This window comes from Carica papaya, chromosome 3 (assembly GCF_054855325.1).
Source record: "Carica papaya isolate Zhongbai chromosome 3, ASM5485532v1, whole genome shotgun sequence".
In the NCBI taxonomy this organism is placed as follows: domain Eukaryota; kingdom Viridiplantae; phylum Streptophyta; class Magnoliopsida; order Brassicales; family Caricaceae; genus Carica; species Carica papaya.
In genome coordinates this window covers 30524638-30543743 of record NC_142311.1, presented here as the reverse complement: position 1 = coordinate 30543743, position 19106 = coordinate 30524638, and the positions used below count along the sequence as shown (strand labels likewise).

Here is a 19106-nt window from a genome sequence, read left to right as displayed (position 1 = left end):
TTCATTTTTATATATAAAATAATTATTTTATAATTTATAATATTTTATGTGACGATTCACGATCCTATAAAAAGAATACAGTAATATATCTATTTAATAAATTTTATTTTTCTTTAAAATTTGCTAAATACCACTATTTACCATGGTAAATTAATGACTTCAATTATTTGAAAATTATTAAAAATATTAACCTACTAATTTACCATTGTAAATTAATGGCTCAATCACGGAAAACTTTTGGTTAATAATAACATAATTGCACTTTACTTTTTTAAATAAATCAAGTAAAAATTTTCTTTAAAAGAAAAACTCCAAATTCATGAAATATTTGATTTATAATATAATTATTATGTCTATTATTACAAACAAAATTTTATAAAAGAAGTATTTATTTCGAGTTATAATTATTATTTAAATAAATTATTTATTATAATGCATTAAAATATAAAAAGTATAGCTCAATTTACCGTTTAATGATAATTATAGGAATTATTCAGGACTGAAATTAAAATATTAAGTTAGTAAATTAAAATTATTAATATATTAATTACTTTTAATAAATATAGTTGGTAATATGTTATACTTTTTATTTTAATTATTTAAATTTAATATTTACGCTGGAAATACTGTTTGAATTGCAGATTTTTTAATTTCCATCGTGGACAAAATTTTTTTTTTAAAAAAGCAAAAATTATCCAAGATGGGCCCCAGCTTATGATCATTGAAAAAGGCCTGTCGAAGTATTTTACTCAAGCATGATGCAGGTGCTCAGAGGTTATCTCACACGTGTGAAGGGGGCATGACAGGTAACAATAAAAAACAACAAAGTGGAGATTTCTTTTAATAAATAAAAGATTAGTTAAAATTTTTAATGTATTATAATTATTTTAAATAAAAATTTTATTAAAATTAAAATTTAATTTAATAATCATAATTCTTTTAACAAATTAATAAATTAAATTAAATATTATGTATTGATGGCTATTAACTTTATTATTTTTAATGAAATTAGAATTTATAATTTTTAAATAGAATATAAAAAATTAAATAATTAAAATTTATTATTATAAATAATAAAGTGAAATTTTATTCTTTTAATTGGACATACTTTAATTTAACTTATGTAACTTTCTATGATAGTTCATTATTTTTTAATTTAATTTTTTTATCATAAAATTAACATTTATATTTATCATAACTTTTAAATTAATTTTTTTAATAAAAAATTAAAATTAAGAATACAAGATAATAGCCTAAAAAGTTAATGATTTTACATATAATAATAAAACTTAAAAAGTAAGTATATAAATTTTTTTCAAAATTTAAATATAACCGGTCAATGATTTTCTGAAATTAATACTTGAGTTATCCTACAAATATATATGTATATATATATTATTAAAATCAACATTAATTCTGATAATTATATAATTAGTATGAATCTAGTTTGGTTTGAAATTAAAATTTTATTAAAATTATAACAGGTAAGCAAGATGAAAAATAGTTTTTATAATAATAAATAAGAAAATAATAATATTCCATTAATTAAACTATGATTATAATTAAAAATAAAGTTTCCTATATAATTTATTAAAGAATTACAGTTAAAAAAAAAAGGTTAGATCAACCTGAAATTATTAAGCTAAATAGAAGGGTAAAATTGTAATTAAAATTTTAAGAATATATAAAAATGATTTTATATTTTTGCCAGAAAAGAAAAACACAAATGCGAAAAAAACAGCGACGAGAAAAACAAAAAAAATAAAACAACTGCGACAACGATACAAAAGGCCGGTTCTTTCCTTCTTCCTCCACGTTCTCCCCCTCCTCCCTCTTCCTCTGAAAATTACTTTCTTCTTCTCGTCTACCGTTGTAACTCTCCTTTCTTCTTCTTTTCCTTTCCTTTCTTCTCTGCTGATTTTTCTTCCTCTATTCTTAAATTCCCGAAAAACAGTCTGTTATTGTACTATATTTGATAAAGAACCCAAGAAACAGCTCAGAGAAATCAGAAATACAAGGGCGACCATCTTTATTGTAGGAATCAATGGAGCAGCTTGTAAACTTTATCATACGGCCACCCAGGTAACGTAATTTTGAGTTTATTTATAACAAATGAAGAAATATTGCATGCTCTGCAGGTTTTAGTTTCCTCTTCTTTTTCCTTGCGAGTTTCACTTGAACTAAACTAGGTTTTTAATTTGTTATGTTTGGTTGAGGAAAAGTTTAAAAAAGAAACTGTGATTTGATTAATTTGAATCCTAGTTTTTTATTTAAAAAATGAAGCTAGCCTTCTCTTACTCATTTACTTCAATTAATCTGCCTAAGCTTTTTCTTTTTTATATACAGTTATTGATGTGGAAAAGTAAAAGATTGAGAATTAGATTTAAGATTTTGAATTTGGGGTTTGCTTGGATCAGCTTCCTTATAAAACAAACAAGAGATTGTTTTCTAGTTTTGGGTGGGGAGTTTCTAGGATCAAGTCATGGTAACTATTAGATCTCTGCAATCTTCATTAAGTTAAAATTCGATTACATCTGTGAAATTTCAGGATTGACTGCGATTTGATGAAGGTTATATTGGTTCTAAATTTTTTTTCCCTGTGTTTCTCTTGATGGTTCCAGATTGACCTTACTGTACGATTTTTTTTGGGGTTGACAACATTATCAGGATTAGGTCCAAATCCAATTGTTCTACTTTTTCCTCGATCTAATTTATTGTTCTCTTGGTACATCTGATGTGATAAACCAAGTACACGAATTGAGTTCCTTTTTTATTTTTATTAGATTTTTGTTGATTTAACAGCATCAGAAGTGGATATTCTGAGTTCTTCAGAAAACAAAAAAAGAAATGAACTTCCATTTAGTACTTGGATGGGAATTTCTAGAGTTGACCTATATGATGTAATTATTATTGGAATATTATATTCATGAACATTAACTTTAGAAACCCATTTCAAAATTTAAGCATATATCTGTACTTTAGATATTCTGTTGTTCCTTTTAGGAATCTGTAAGTTTGTAATTCAGGAAAGTCTCTTGCTTCTTGTTACATATGTGGATAATACTTAATAATTATGATAAGCTGTTAGCTCTAGTAGATCTGTTATTTATTTATATTTCTTGTTAACAAGGAAATATTATTAGAAAGAGAAGAGAAGAAAAGAAATAAGAATCCTGCAATATAAAAGAAAAAAGATAACAGAAAACTATAATAGACAATGACCCAATGTCTTTTAGCCAAAGAGACCAGAAAAGTCATCCTAGGCTATCCCGAAGCAACAGAGGAGGTTGGATGGAATGATAATCTATTATTGATAACATAAGAGTGATAAGATGCAACTAAAAATGCTTGAAGCATTTATTTTGAATTCTTAAGATAGAAAAAATGCTCTGAGGTATATACGTAAGTGTTAAGCAAGGGATGCTTATCTGATCCACTTCTTTGACTGATGCTCATTGCAATGTTTTAGATTTTTAAGATAGAAAAAATGCTCTGAGGTGTACACTTAAATTTTAAGTAAGGGATGCTTGTTTGATCCCGTTCTTTGACTGATTCTCATTGCAGCGTTCAAGATTTGCACCTGTCATGCCACCCTAACTTCTTAGATAGTATGGTGGGCATCTAAGAAAGTTATGATTCTTTGTCTCGAAAAATAAAAGGAATTTATGATCTGAATCGACTAGAATTTTCATTATTTCATTTATCCATCTATCTACTGGATGAATATTGACTCATAATCTTGTGAATAAACTTAGCAGGATATTTATTTGGTCCATTTCTTTGATTGATACTCATTGATGTAGGACAAGTTGGGTTTAATTTGCCTGCTTAAGGATTTAGAGATAAAAAACCTAGATATTATGCCTATGGTTCTTAGGTATCATTCATCCAATTTAATTGAATCACAGAAGTAAGTATTGAGAAACTTTTACAGTATGTTCTTGAATTTGTGAATAATAATCTTAAGGAGATTATGATGGTATTTATAGAGTGCCAAATTAGTCTTTCCTTAGTACGATTAACTAACAAATGCTAACACTAATCAAATTAGAAATACTATTCCTAACAAGATAGGAAACACTAGTTCTAATAAGATTAGAAATAATATTACTAATACTATTAGAAATAATAAGATTCAGATGGACTGGCTTAGATTCCTCAGGTGCATTAATTGGAGGTTAGGCAGAGACAATAGAATCCGATTTTGGCTTGATGAGTGGGTGGAGGGGGAGGTGTCTCAAAAGGCAGTTCCTGAGGATATTTGCCATTGCACAATCGAAAAACATGGTTATTGAAGATGCTTATAGAGATTATATTGGTATTAGGGAATGGATTATAAATGTGACCAGAAATTTGAACGATTGGGAAGTGGGTGAGTATGAAGAATTGCTGCAGCTACGAGCCATGAAACAAGTCAATACTAACAGGGATCAGGTTGTGTGGAAGCTTAAACAAAATGATGAATTCACTGTTTAAGTCTTACTGTAATTACTTGATGAAATGTGAGATTGATAGAGTGCCCAATTTCCCGGCTTATCAGATTTGAAAGTGAAGGTGCCTCCAAGAATTGCTTTCTTTGCCTGGGAAACAAGCCGACAATGCATTTTGATGATCGACAAGTTGATGACAAGAGGCAAAATCATGGTTAATGGGTGTTATTTATGCAAGAAAGCAATGAAATCCTATAACCATATCCTTCTTTGGTGCCCTATGGCATATGAATTATGTACAATGATCTATGGTCTCATAGAGATTAATTGGGTGATGGCAGGTACTATAAAAGATGAGATTTGGGCTTGTGACGGGGTTTGTAGTAAAAGAAAGTTTGTAAAGTTGATTCTATTAACAATTTTTTGAATACTATAGAAGGAATCGTAGGGCTCTTGAGGGCAATGACAATGAGACACATAGGATTAGAGATAGATAATTTTATTATTTTGGATCCATTTTGTTGGGTCGTCCCATTAGGGGGGATGAGGATTTTGGAAATGTCATTGATACTTTAACACAATTGTAAATCTTTTGTATATGAATGATACTCTCTTGGTACTGTGTTAATACATACTAACCACTTTTTATTTCAAAAAAATAAAGACTAATAAATTTAAAATCTTAACTTACTAAAACTAAAATAATAGACTTCTAAATAATGCAGTAGCTTTATATTTAATAAAACCATACTCTAATCTATTTAGGTATCTATAGCTAATCCATTATGCATCACGGATTGCAATATTTTAGATTTGCACCTGTCATGACACTCTAACTTCTTAGACAGCATGATGGGTATCTAAGGAAGTTATGATTCTGAATTGACCAGGCTTCCATTATTTCATTTATCTATTGGATAGGCATTCAATTTTAGTATTTGAAGTATGTGTTCATGAATTAAGAGATCTGTTGGGAAGTGTATTTGTGTAGTAAGTAGGGTAAATGATATATTAGTAATATACCTCTCTCGAGTAATTAATAATGTTTTCTTTTTATCTTTCATAAAACTTGTGTATATGGGGTCCTATTATTCAATAAAATTCATACTTCACTCGCCACAAGATCATGAGTAATTCTCTTTTGGAATGCAGAGCTGAATACAGTCCTAACAATGATCTTTTAGATCAGGAGTTCATGCTGAAAGGGAAATGGTATCAAAGGAAGGATATAGAGGTGAGCTTTACAATTATATATGGATGGAAGAATGTTTCTGGATTTATTTGCCTTCTCATTTTTTAGTTATTTGTATTTACTAGACTTGGTTGATAAACTTGCTCTAGAAAATTTAATGATCACTGCTTTTGTGGTTATAAACAGCTAAGTATAATGGATTGAGATGTATATATATAAAAAAATGAATAGAAAAAACTTAGTAAATATTATGCTCTCTAGCAATAGCACTTATTGCTATTTTCTTGTCTATAACTACAGAAAATAGAAAAATTGATGACAATGTACTTCTTTCAGTTAATTGTGCAATGAATTTTGCTATTTCTATGTTTGATCGAAATCCTAGAACCCTGTTTTCTTATAGCAGTTTGTGATTTGGTGAGGCATGAAGCCGTAACAAATTAACTAGTGCCTCTATAATGTTTACTTTGGAAATTAGAACCTTTAGTATCTTAGTCCTCCTTACCAGAAAGGTGCAGGTCAGTTCATCTAAGTTATACTCAATCATTTAGCATATTGAGGAACTCACATTTCCTTCAAAGATTTGCTTATCAGAAATCCTAAGTAGGTGTGTGCCTATATATTGGTGGAGAAACTGTAATACACGCTTGTGCATTTTTGTAGCACTGAATCGAACTGCTGCAAGATCAGGATCCTGCTTGGATTGCAGACATGATTCCTAGTGTGGGGAAAGACAACCTCAATAATCTACTTGTCAGCTATATACCCCATTTCAAGCATGAACTTATACGTCTCATTTAGTGCTAAAGAGGCATGAAGGAACATGTTTCAACTGGTACTAATTAGGCATAGGGGACAAACAATAATATTAAGAAATGAAGGTGAGTTGGTATGACGAGGCAAGTGTTGTTGTGACTTGGTAGAGATTCACATTTTCTTCCATGGAGCATTGGATAATCTAGTGATCTTCTTGTTGCATAAACAATTGTACTGAATTTGTTTGTACTATCAATTACTGGTGTCTTGACACATAACTTCTCAGTTGGAAACCCTAGTTCATAAAAACTGCCCTCCTCTTCAGTTTGACCGTTCCATCATGTACATCATCTAGCACATGTTAACTACTTCATACTTGTATGGAAATTTAGAGTTCTAATTGATTTTCCTGCCTTACATATACATGCTTTAAATATTCTGCAGGTTAAAAATGGTCGAGGAGATATTCTTCAGTGTAGCCACTATCTGCCCCTTGTAAGTCCTGAAGAAAAGGCTTTGCCTTGTGTAATATACTGCCATGGAAACAGGTGAATTGACACATTTGATTGGTTGTACTGGAAACCATAGCCTATAATCAAAGTGTTAGCTACGTTGTGTTAAGTTAGTGGCATAAACATATACTAAAAATCTAAATACTGCTGTACGGATGTGAGATATGGGGTTTGTACTGGTGTACTAGTTATAAAATTTCATTAGCTCTCACAAAATGGTGGAATTTGTTGGCTATGTCTTATATTTCCTTTGGTTACAGGCCTACTATTTAAATAATTAATTGTCATCACCTACACCAGTAACATTATCGTAGTCTTAATTTCAATTGACGATTTGATCTAAACCTTTAGCAGTTCACTGTAGCTCTTCTTGCTAATCGCTCAGGACTAGTGGAATATCAACTACAGAGTTACTATCTAATTCTAACCATTGGATGATGTCAAACTACATGGCGTTTCTCTTTTTGTCTTGGTTGGCTCTTAAATTTAAGGCTTTTATAACCCAAGTTTTTCTTTACTGATGGCAGTAGTATATCTTGATCTTTCGCAGTGGATGCAGGGCTGATGCCAGTGAAGCTGCTATCATCTTATTACCTTCAAACATTACAGTTTTCACCCTCGATTTTGCAGGCTCTGGACTCTCTGGTGGAGAGCATGTTTCTCTTGGGTGGCATGAAGTAAGTGCCTCATTAACTGATTGATGTAGGACAAGTAGGGAGTAAAACCAACTTTTCCAATTGTAGTATAGAAATTGGAAGAATAGGCCCCTGAGAATAGAAGAATAGAGAACAACAAGAGGAAACTTGGTTACTAAGGTGAAAGAATATAGGAAGAGATAGGCCCAGAGAAACAGGAATCATGGGAAGACTAAAGAGAGAGAAATAAATAAAACCTAGCGAAATAGTTCTCAGTTCCAAATTGTTCAGTATTAACTTTAGGGTAGTTGCCATTATATAGGCACTAATTAAAACTAATAGGAAATATCAGTAGTAAAGAGAACCAAAAATTTCTAATTTCAAATGAGGCTTACAAACTACCTAAATCGGCTAAATAAATTAAAGATACTAATAGTAATAATAGTAATTATTATTACAAGAATTTCTTTAATGCTAAAATAGTTTTAATTTGAGATCTTATCCAGAATTAGTTTTTCTTCTAAAATTTTGTAATATTCTTTTCTTAATCCGCTACTAAGACAATGATACTATTCTTGTATTGATTAACACGGTCATTACTTGTTAGTCTATGAAATTACTAGTTGTTGTAATTGCATTTGGAATCCTATTTTTGTAATCCCACACATTTAGTGTATTTGTTGTTGTGACGTCGATATGTTGCTTTTGATTTTTGTTACTTGGATATGGATCTAGCATTGTAAGAGGAAGTCCTAAAGAGTTTATTTACATTATGTCTGCAAGTTTTGAAACCATGACTATAACTAGGGCAAGGAATGCTAAAGCCTTTAGAGACTATTTCCAATCTCTATCTTCCCTGATGCTTTAGAGAGCGGAGGGAGGGGTTGGTTTGTCTCTTGCTATTTTGCGAAGGTATTAAGCAGGTATTTTGTGTTGAAGATTTGTTAGTTTTTTGTTTCTTTTTTATCCTCCTCTCTAGTCCTCTCTTCATGCTCTTTTGTTAGTACTTCCTTCTTTTGTCAAAAATAAATTCTTTCTTCCCTTCGTGCCATTCTACATTGATCTAATTCATCCGCATGGAGATGCATTTTTATGTTGTTCATTTTTTATTAAGTATATGATTTTTTTTTGCAGCAGATATAATTGTTATGTTAATGACTGGTGTTATTCATTGTTGACTTCCCACCTAATGTTTGTTGGGTGTTTTTCAGAAGGATGATCTGAGGGCTGTAGTCGATTATTTACGCGCAGATGGAAATGTCTCTTTTATTGGTTTATGGGGCCGTTCAATGGGTGCAGTTACTAGGTCTCTTCATGTTCTTTCTATCATCTTCTTGTATTTGCTGAATATTATGCATGCAGACATTCTATTCATTTGTGCTTAAGTAACAAGTTTCAGGAGAGTTCCAAGAAATAGTTGACATGTTCCCGTATGTATTTTCATTCCTGGGGATCTTTCATATGCGAAACCTAACCATAGCTTATACGATCCCAGGCTTGAGTTTTGTCTTTGCATGCTTTTTCCTATTCTTTGGGTACCTAATAAAAGTAAATGGTGATTTGGTCTGAGGACCTTCTGCTTGTTTGTCTGCCCTTAACTTCTGTGCAGCCTCATGTATGGAGCTGAGGATCCCTCAATTGCAGGAATGGTTCTTGATAGTCCATTCTCTGATTTGGTTGACTTGATGATGGAACTTGTTGACACTTACAAATTCCGTTTGCCAAAGTTCACTGTAAGTATTAGAAACTTTTCATTTTTCTTATGGTATTGATGTTAATAGTATCCAACCCATAGATAGCCATGCTGAAGTATTAGAAACTTGTTGTCTTTGCATGCTTTTGTAAGAAATTCTCGTGTACATGGACATCACCCTTTTCTGCCTTTTACTGTTCTATCCCGCCAAAAAACAAGAATTTATCTCTTTTGTTCTATTTGTGAACCTTAGTTGTATGCTTTTTTTGCTCTATTTTCTTGATAGGTGTCTTTCCTTGAGAATCAGTTATTTCTCCTCTGTATTCTTTTATTTCTTGAACCATTGGAATCAAGTATGTAAGTAGTGGTTGGAATGTGTTTTTGGTTTATGCCTCACGTCTAAGTCTTTAAACAATTTATACTAATTTGAAACCATACCTATGGTTGTCCCATGATTGTTAACTTTTCCTTTTGCCTTTTGTAGGTCAAATTTGCAATTCAATACATGCGGAAAGTTATCCAGAAGAAGGCAAAGTTTGATATAATGGACCTGAACACGATAAAGGTACTCTTTTAATAAAAAGTTTCAAATGGTTTTTTTCTCTATGTTTTTGGTATTGGCTGATTGCACGCAAAAAACCTGCCAAGTCTGTCCTGTAAGAAAGGAAAGTCAATATATTAAGAGAGAGGAAATTAAGAGATGTGCAGGGAAGTGATTATACTAATTTTTTCAATAAGAAAGAAGGAGAATATATTAAGAGGGAGAGGATACAGACAGGAGGTAAGATATCTTCCCAGAACAAAGAAGCCAAATATAAAATAAGAAAGGAAATTGAGGATAGTTCATAATAAAAGGGCATCCAATTCTTTTGCAATCTAGAGGATATATCCCTGAAGAACTTGTGCTGTAGCCCTCAAAGAGGATTGGATGAGGATATTGCATGTGCTGACAAGGTCTTTGCATTGCATCCCAATCATAAATCCAACACCCAGCAAAGACATCCACACCTGGTGGCACATTAAGCACCGTCCTTCATATCCTAACTTTCATATAAGTGGGAAAGAAACCTCCATAGTAGGAGGATAGACCGGCAACTGACCAGAGATTGTAAAAAACTTGCACCATATTTGTCATGGCACGTAACAACATTTGAGCAAATGATTATTTTTCTCAAATCCAAAGATACATCATATAGATACTTGGAGAGGAGTAGCTATCTAGTCTTTCAAATGTAACAAGCCAGTTTTTATTAGGATAAATTACAGAAAAATGCCTTCTACTTTTACCAGTGTTGGACATACACTTCTAGTTGCATCTTTTCAGGACCTAGTTTAAAGAATATATATTTTAAAACATTACTAATCTTATCCCTTTGACTGTTTTTTGGGTTATTTGGAAAGAGCAGAATAGAAGGGTTTTTGATAGCATAGAGAGTAGTTCTAATAGATTAGTGGATAGATGGATACACTTGTTTGGGACAATTGTGTTTGGTCATGACATCATTAATGATGAGAATTTTAGAGAAGTCATTGATGTTCTAACTTTTTTGTAGAGATTTTGTACATGGGTGGTACTCCTGTTTTTGGTACTTTGTGAATAATACTTTACACTTTTTATTTTAAAAAAAAAATATATTTTAAAACATGACCTAGCAGTAACTCATTAATAAATTATGCTGGGAACTGACACTTCAGATATATTTTCTTTCAGGACCTAGTTTAAAGAATATATATTTGAAAACATGACCTAGCAGTTATTCATTAATAAATTATGCTGAGAACTGACACTTCAGATATATTTTCTTAGGACTTCTTATATATCATGAGCTAGGACCTTATAGTCATGTTTCTAATACATAATGCTGATAATCAATTTTCGCATACTCTATGCATCTTCTAATCATTGTTTATTAGAAAATGATGATCAAGCTTATTCGATCACTTTATCTAAATGTATGGAGGGTGTAACAGTCAATGGTTAGCATATTTTATTGGATTGAATTTTTTCTTTTTACTATAAAAGAAATATTATGAGATAGGAGAGAAAAGACCACAAAAAAAAGAAGAGCATGTTATGTCCTAATTTAAGATATTTAAAAAACTATAGGTCCTTAAGAGGATGCAATGGGTAATGTAGGTTCTGATTTGATACATCAGTGAAAATACGTGGGTTTTTATGTAATTTGTCCTTAGAATTGTAACCCAAATGAATATTTTAACTTTTGAGAGAGACTGGTATTCCAAAGAACTTATAAGAAACTTGAGTTTTAGCTGATGGGTTATTGATAACATAGGAACAAAATAATTTTCTGCAGTTATTTCACTATGTATCTTTAGTGTTTTCTGTTATTAATGAAAGAGACGTTATATTAACTATGTACATTGAGATATTTAAAAGACTATAGGTCCTTCAAAAGATGCAATGGGTAATGTAGGTTGTGATTTGAGACATTAATGAAAATAAGTGGGTTTTTATGTAATTTGCCCTTAGAATTGTAACCCAAATGGAGATTTCAACTTCAAGAGAAACTGGTATTCCAAAGAACTGATAAGAAACTGAGTTTTTAGCTGATGAGTTATTGATAATATAAGAACAAAATAATTTTCTGCAGTTATGTTCACTATGTACCTTTTGTGTTTTCTGTTATGTATGAAAGAGATGGCATATTAACTATTTTTACCATTACATTATAGGTGGCAAAATCTTGCTTCGTTCCAGTTTTATTTGGGCATGCCATTGATGATGATTTCATTCGTCCCCATCATTCAGAGCGTATATATGAAGCTTATGTAGTAAGTTTTTTGCTTTTTAATGGGAAGATGTCATGAGAATCCCTTGATAATATATAATTAGGTAACACTCAGTCATACTTCGAGTGAGGCATTTCATCTTCATTTTTCTCCTTAAAGTTTTGCAATTCTTGGAAGTTACTAGATTATAGTCTAAGTCATATTGTTCCACAGTGGGACTGCAATCTTGGTTCTAATATGATGGTACTTAAAATTCCTATGATTATGCTGACAGTCTTCTATTGGTTCAGATATCTGGTTTTTATCTTAAAAAAAATGGTTCTTATTTCTGGGTTTTTACATATATGCCTATGATCTATCCGTATGTTAACTGAGAATTTCGCAGGGAGACAAAAATATTATTAAGTTTGAGGGAGATCACAACTCTCCGCGCCCACAGTTTTACTTTGATTCAATAAATATCTTCTTCCACAATGTTTTGCAACCTCCTGAAGATGAGGTGGGGGCAACATTCTATGACCCAGTGCATGATTACTTTGGTAAGGTAAATAGAGCCGCACTTCATCTGGTTATAGGTCTTGTTTTCCTATTGATTGCCTGATTTATATCCCGAAACTCCATGTCAATGATTGACTGTTATATCTTCAGGGCAGTTGGAGCACCATGCATGATGTGGGTTATCTCTCAGAAACTTCAGCTGTGTCCAAAGGCACAATTCACTAAACCTTTTTATCTGATTTATCAGGTCTCACTTTGGGATGCCTTTTTCTCATTTCCCCATGTCTTAATTATATGTACAGAGCTAGCAACGAGCAGCACAGCTGATGCTATCAATCAAGTTCGATCTAAAAGGCCTATGAGTCGGATGGAGGTCAGTGATTATTGGTGTATATTTTTATATTTTGGATGTGCATCAACAGGGCACATAATATTAATGACTGTGTGCTTGTTGACACCTACTCTGAGTTTAGTAGGATAAAAATGTGAGAAAAAGAAGGAAAAGGAAAATAGATTCTTGAACATTTTTCTCCAGTCTGGTGTGAGGAATGTTAGAGGAAAAAGGAAAATCACAATTGTACAGATTCTCTTTTCTTGGACAGATTAACGGGCACTCTGCACAAATTTGGGTGGCACCCCATTGTACAAATTTGGGATTGGAAGGGGTTGGGATCTAAGAGGAAACAAGCTGAAGTCATTCCGGTTACCATTTTCTGAGTTGTGTGGAAAGAGAGGAACAATAGGGGTTTTGAGGGAGTAGAGGAGGTTGATGGTTATGATTTAATTAAGAATAAATTATTCCAAACCCTAGGTTTGTTGATGGGTCACTCTATTAATTCATCTACGGAGTTAGAGAACCTTCTAGATAGTGTAATAGATTTGTAAACTTTTTGTAAATGGGTGACACACTCTTGGTGCTAATATTAATATACATATATACGTTCTTATTTTTTAAAAAAAGGATATGCATAACATGAGTTAACAGGGAAGGGCACATTTGCAATTAGTTGGATAGTCCTTTTCTTCTTTCCTCTCATCTGTCTTTCCACTCTTTAATATGGATGAAAAGGGGAAATTTGTCTGTCTTTTTTGAGTCTTTACAAATTTTCTATGTGGGACTGGGCAATTACATTTCGATTTCTATTAAATAGGATGGAATTCAGAAATAAACCTGAGGGAATGGAGCAAACAGTTAGAAATAACTTTTGCTCTCTTATTCGTGTTTTCCCAAATGTATTAAATTGAATTCTGCAAAAATGTTTTTGAAGTTTCATGTTTATGTTTTTCTTTTTTTTTTTTTGGTTTGATTCTTTATTTTCTTGAGTTCTATTTCACTGTCTTATTGACTTGGTTCAGGTCCCTTCTGATAACCCATCCAAAGAAAGTCCATCAGAAGCCAAGGTATAATCCCATCTTTTAGGAGATTCCTTTGATCCCATATTTTCTCGGATTACAAGTGTAAGATAGATCATAACCATATATTGCTGAATAATAACATTGATTATTATTGTATGTTTTAAGATAAATGCCCTCGGTTAATTAAACCACACAAGGTTGTCATAAATTAAAATAGTAGTGACGGTGGGTTTTACAAACCCAATATACTGAAATACCTGATGACCTTTTACTAATTGTATAATGTCAACTAATTCTTGGTTGAATTAAGTTCTATTTTGCAGACAGGTCTCAGTTTTTTGCCCTCAAATAGAAATTGGGTGTGGATGGAGGGAGAAATAGGATAAGATCAAGGCTTCTAACATATAGAAAATGGTGAAATAGGAGCAGAGGAAAGACCACTGACACACCCTGATTTTCCTTTACAGGACAGACATAGTGATGATGATAGTGATGGCTCATCGTCCAAAATGATTAGTTTTGAATTATCCAATGGCCATCCCTATGACCCTCATGTTCCAACAGCAGTTGATGATGATCAATATGTAGAATATCAACTGGATGACTTGACTGGTTTTCCATGCAGTGCAGAGGAGGAAGAAAGGGTGAGTTAAAACCATTGGGTCATGCATCTCCAATTCCAACTATGTTTTAGCCAGCTAATCTAAACTTCTCTTATGGTTCTTGATGTTTCCAGATGCTCATGGAAGCTGTCATTGAATCGTTGAAGGACTTGGAGATGCGATGTCCTAAGGCAGAAGAAAAACAACCAAGTAGTAGCAACAATTGTCCGGAGTCTGCAGAAAAAGACGAGCAGAATGCCTCAATGATATCAGAAAGCTCTGGCCCTCCAAGTTCAGAATGTACTTCAACACCGGTAGACAATTGCTCTTCCCAAAAGGAAGATTGCTGTTCAAGGACTGACTCTACTTCAACTCCAGTAGACAATGATTTACCCCCATTGAGAGATTCCATTGCCATTTCAGCAATCACTGACCATAATTTGGCGCCTGAGCCTGCATTCCAGGATACATCTATATCGTCAGCTGTTGCTGCACTTGACAGTCAATCTCCTCTGGAATCAGCAAGCACGGTGACCTCCACTAGCGGTGATACCTTGGCAAGCATGCAGGGAGCAACAGATGTCCAGGATATGTCAGCAAATACCAAAGCGACGGTTACAGTTGTAAGGAACCCGGCAAACCATATTATGGATGGTTTGATGCGTCGTTGGGATCTTAACTTCTTTCGAAACAGATAAGATTCAGATTATTCGAGTTTGAACAGACTGATGATGAATTGTTTTGTAAGTAAGATAGCCTCAGGGATTGTAGCTTTGTAAAGTACTTGAATGAAAAGAGAAGGGGGAGGAGAAACAAGAACATAAGCAAAAGAATGGATTATGTGAATGTGTTTGAGAAAGTGATTATATTGGCTTTTCATTTTAGTCACAGAAGATTTTCATTTATTGTTTTTGTTTGAAGTAATGTAATGACAATTTGAACTTTGATAATGGAAAAGTCATTCAGTGTCATAATATTATCCTCATTTGGCTGTTTGGGTGGATCTACTTTCTGAGAAAATGATTCCGCTTCTTAAACTATTAATTTTATTATTATTATTATTATTATTTTTTATTTCGACTTGTTTAGTTTTAATTTCCACATGATTATGTTTAGAAGCTGAAACAAAATCAAATAAAAGAGGCTGAATTGTGACAGAAACATTACAGAATATTAATTACAATAAACATGAAATTTGAAGAGAATAAAATTTTGCTTGTAGATGATGAATTTTCATGCTAGAAATGGTTTTTTTATCTCTATAATTTTTCAGAATAAAATGAGAAATAAAAATATTATTAAAAAATCAGTATTTTATTTTGATAATTAATTTAATAAATAATAACGAAAATAATCATTGGAGTTTATGCATAAGCATAACATGTACAGGAATTATATTCATTCGCCGTGTTACTGACAATATGATTTTAACATGCTTCCAGCAACTTCAACGCTGCCTCCACCAGTGAATGAATTGTGGTGCTATGGCGGCTCAATCCAACAGTACCAGAGAAGATATTGAAGTTCTCGAGCTCAGCCGTTGTCTCCAAAACATTCTCCAACTCTTTCTCCATTCCCATCTCCTTGAAAATCGCTTCATTTCCAGCATTGTCTTGCATCATCCATATTGCCAACTCTATGGCAAATCTCCGGATTCTTGGAACCCGAATTGATGGCTTTTCATACTTTTTCAGAATATTAATTAGTGTTTTGGCTAGTTCATCCTGTTTAATCCCTGCTTTCTCATACATGCTGATTGATTCTTCTGATGTCATGAATTTGAAAACATGCGCTGCTACTCCAACCATGACTTCTTGCAGTTTGTTCTCTTCTGCTGACATAATTGTCTTAAGCACCTGTCACAAATGAAAAATGGTCAAGGACTAATCAACATTTCGGGATATGAGAAATTAAACCAACAAATCAAGAACAGAAAAGTAAATTGATATATAATTTCTGTAGATCGGTCAAGGAGATTTACTATACAGAAGGATGAATTTAGATTCATTATGCCAAGAGAAAAATGTAAAAGAAAGGACTTACTGTTGGTGCAGCAGCTTTGACATCCTTCAGCTGGTGAAAGCTATCTTCGCTGCTGTAAAAGCATAAGTTTCTTAGAATTCTTGCAGCATTGACTCGAAGCAACGGGACCTCCAAAGCTTCAACTAGCTTTTCCAGCACTCCAAGTTTTAGAACTCGATAACAATTGCATCTACTTTCAAAGACAAGCATGGCTAGAGCTTCTCCTGCAGCAATTCTCACATGATTCTGATTCTCTGGCATTGCCTGTTTGAAGAAAATGTTGAACAGCTCCTTGAGGACTCCTCCGGTTTCTCCAATTCTCTCTGTTGCATCCTCTTGGAATGCCAGACATGTCAATATCTCTATACCGAGTTTTTGCAATGTAGGGTGTTTTTCACCATGTTTAAGTATGTCCCGGATGTTGCAGATTGTGAAAACTACCTCGGAAATCTCTCTTCGAAGATGTTTCCCCGTGGTGCCTGTTGTGCTTGCCAGCATCTTTACTACTTGCAGGGATCTCTTCACTGTCAAAATTTGAGTTGTTGCCACATTTTTATCCTTCAACCATCGCGATTCCACGTGTGACAGGTCTATGATTTTTGGCAACAGGCCTCTTGTGTTCCCAATTTTTCCACAATTGTCATGATCTCTGGCAAGCTTTTTCAGTATCAGGAGCCCTAAATGGTTAAATGTCCAGAAACCATAATCTGGATGATCATGGCTGATTTTCTTCTCTCTGATTTCATCAGCTGCACCGTTGCCACTTCTGCTGACTTCTAAAAGTGATGATATAGATTCCAGCGCGCCTGATATCCCCGTTACACGAAGAGAATTCTGTTTCTTGCTAGTGAGTTTCGATAAAATTTCTGCTGCTGATTTTCTGATCTCTTCTTCTTCTGGGTCTTTCCAGTTCAACATTTCGACTAATCTTTCTATGACTGGCAAATTGATCCCAATCTTCTTCATTGTGTCTCCGGAATACTGCTCACTTTTCGCAAATTGACAGAGAATCCTGGCACCAATCAGCTGCTCATCTGGTGAACTTGAACCCAAAAGTTCCATGGAGAAATTCACCATGTCCATTTTCAATCCATCAAAGATGCTCCCATTAACACACCTTGAGTAAGCGTCATAGAAGAATCTTTTAACGGAAATCATGCCAGATGGTCCCAACTCACACTCTTTGTTAACTTCTTCCAATAGTTTACAGACAATTACCTTCCATTCCCAAAAAGTTTTCTCCATTAAAAACAAGAGTGCTTCAGCCAAGGCCAGGGAGTAAAATATGTTGAGAGCAGATTGCCGGTTCCTCTTATCAGTATCTCCCTTCTGTATGTCACCATAGTTATGCTTTATGAGTTTCATTGATGACAGAACGACGCAGGCTATCGCAGACGAAAGCTGGAGCCAGTAGAGAAGTTTGCTGACATTTCTGGAGAGAAAAACCCATGGAGCATATGGCAAAAGAGGAACATCAGAAGTTATCCATGTCCTGGTTGGTGTTCTTCTTTGATCCCATCTTCCTGGTATGCCTTCACTGATTTCGTTGACTTCTCTGGTGCTTTGTCTTCGTTTCTGAGCCGGAGAAATCAACTGGAAAATACCCTTGACAGATCTCAAAGCTCGGAAGCTATTAATGCCAGCATCTGCTATTGACCAAGTGGCTTGGTGCTGCCATTCAAGCTCATGACTCCTGCTGAAAATTCTTGTTCCTTCAATCAGAAGAATAATGGTGATGAACCAGAAATCAGTCTTGTCCAAAGTGATGGCGAATCCACCAAGAAGAACAACTGTTGCCCAGATGAATCCGAGAGTTCCCAACCCAGTTGCTGCCTTTTCAAGAATTGCAAGCCGGAGAGCAAACAATGTCAGCTTCTTCTCTGGTGCTGGTGCTGTCTGAGAAGTAGAATTTGCACCGCTACTGTCTGTCATCCCAAGGCTTCTTCGCGGTTCGAAAATGGTGTTTCTTGAGTCACAAGTGTCACTGACTTGTATACAGATGCTTCCATCTTCTGCTGAGCTCCTAGAAGCCATTAAAGGAGCTCCAAAAATCGGGTGAAAGAGCTTCAAAAGTGGCTGCAAGAAAGCTGGTTATGGAGGTTTGAGAAGTTGGATGGGAAAGAAAGAATGAAGTGGAGTTGATTATAAACCAAGAGGGAAATTATTAAGCTTATAAGACACGCTTATTTTGTGGAAATGAAGAGGAAAGAGAAACGTTAAGTCATGTTTCTTGTCTTGGCAAGGTCCATCCTGGATTGTTTCTGGCTGGGCTTTTATGCTTTTTAATCTTTATCTTGACGGCCAAGCACTTTTTCTTCAAAAAGCTTTCGGCTTTCTACCAAGTTCTTTGATGGGTAAATAATCAAACATCCAAATTTTTTGTCTTTATTTTCTTTTTCTTGAAATAAGCTGTTTTTTTTTTTTTTTTTTTCCTTTTATGAAATAAATAGTAAAAGGGTATCTGAAATAGTCCTAGGATTATTTGCTGCTTCAACCGTAATCTGGGTTTTGAAGGATACAATATATATAATATGTTTTATTATTTTTTATCAAATTGATTATAACTTATCATTCAATATAATTTCAGTCATTGTATCAGCTTCACTTTTGTTGTTATCTCAAAGCATCTCCATGCATGAATACTCAGTGCTGCATGATA

At 33.5% G+C, this 19106-nt stretch overlaps 2 protein-coding genes across 7 annotated transcripts; one reads left to right on the top strand and one right to left on the bottom strand.

Annotated features, from left to right (window-relative positions):
• Nucleotides 1-1729: 1729 nt before the first annotated feature.
• On the top strand, nt 1730-15399 carry LOC110819845 (alpha/beta-Hydrolases superfamily protein). Of its 6 annotated transcripts, none has more exons than XM_088216449.1 (15): nt 1731-2082; nt 5583-5664; nt 6286-6503; nt 6823-6873; nt 7441-7567; nt 8737-8831; nt 9135-9258; nt 9703-9783; nt 11913-12011; nt 12355-12513; nt 12618-12678; nt 12770-12840; nt 13824-13868; nt 14291-14467; nt 14560-15399. In XM_088216449.1, exons 4-15 carry the CDS (start codon nt 6830-6832, stop codon nt 15121-15123), a joined length of 1647 nt encoding a protein of 548 aa, XP_088072575.1. In that variant the 5' UTR covers nt 1731-2082; nt 5583-5664; nt 6286-6503; nt 6823-6829; the 3' UTR covers nt 15124-15399. The 6 variants fall into 6 exon arrangements, with proteins under 6 accessions (XP_088072569.1, XP_088072575.1, XP_088072571.1 ...); XM_088216445.1 differs by having other exon boundaries at nt 6823-6926; XM_088216447.1 differs by having other exon boundaries at nt 6286-6521.
• A 319-nt stretch (nt 15400-15718) lies between these two features.
• LOC110819844 (uncharacterized) lies at nt 15719-18790 on the bottom strand. The gene is made up of 2 exons (XM_088216442.1): nt 16469-18790; nt 15719-16281 (listed from the first exon to the last, which is right to left on the bottom strand). Exons 1-2 carry the CDS (start codon nt 18479-18481, stop codon nt 15853-15855), a joined length of 2442 nt encoding a protein of 813 aa, XP_088072568.1. The 5' UTR covers nt 18482-18790; the 3' UTR covers nt 15719-15852.
• Nucleotides 18791-19106: the final 316 nt, after the last annotated feature.

Excerpts from the sequence above, each read along its gene's own strand:
- LOC110819844 (XM_088216442.1), bottom strand. The coding sequence starts at position 18,481 with ATGGCTTCTAGGAGCTCAGCAGAAGATGGAAGCATCTGTATACAAGTC. Across the intron at positions 16,282-16,468 it reads TCAAAGCTGCTGCACCAACA|GTGCTTAAGACAATTATGTC; the intron begins GTAAGTCCTTTC and ends CATTTGTGACAG.
- LOC110819845 (XM_088216443.1), top strand. The coding sequence starts at position 2,045 with ATGGAGCAGCTTGTAAACTTTATCATACGGCCACCCAG. Across the intron at positions 7,568-8,736 it reads TTTCTCTTGGGTGGCATGAA|AAGGATGATCTGAGGGCTGT; the intron begins GTAAGTGCCTCA and ends GGTGTTTTTCAG. Across the intron at positions 9,259-9,702 it reads TCCGTTTGCCAAAGTTCACT|GTCAAATTTGCAATTCAATA; the intron begins GTAAGTATTAGA and ends TGCCTTTTGTAG.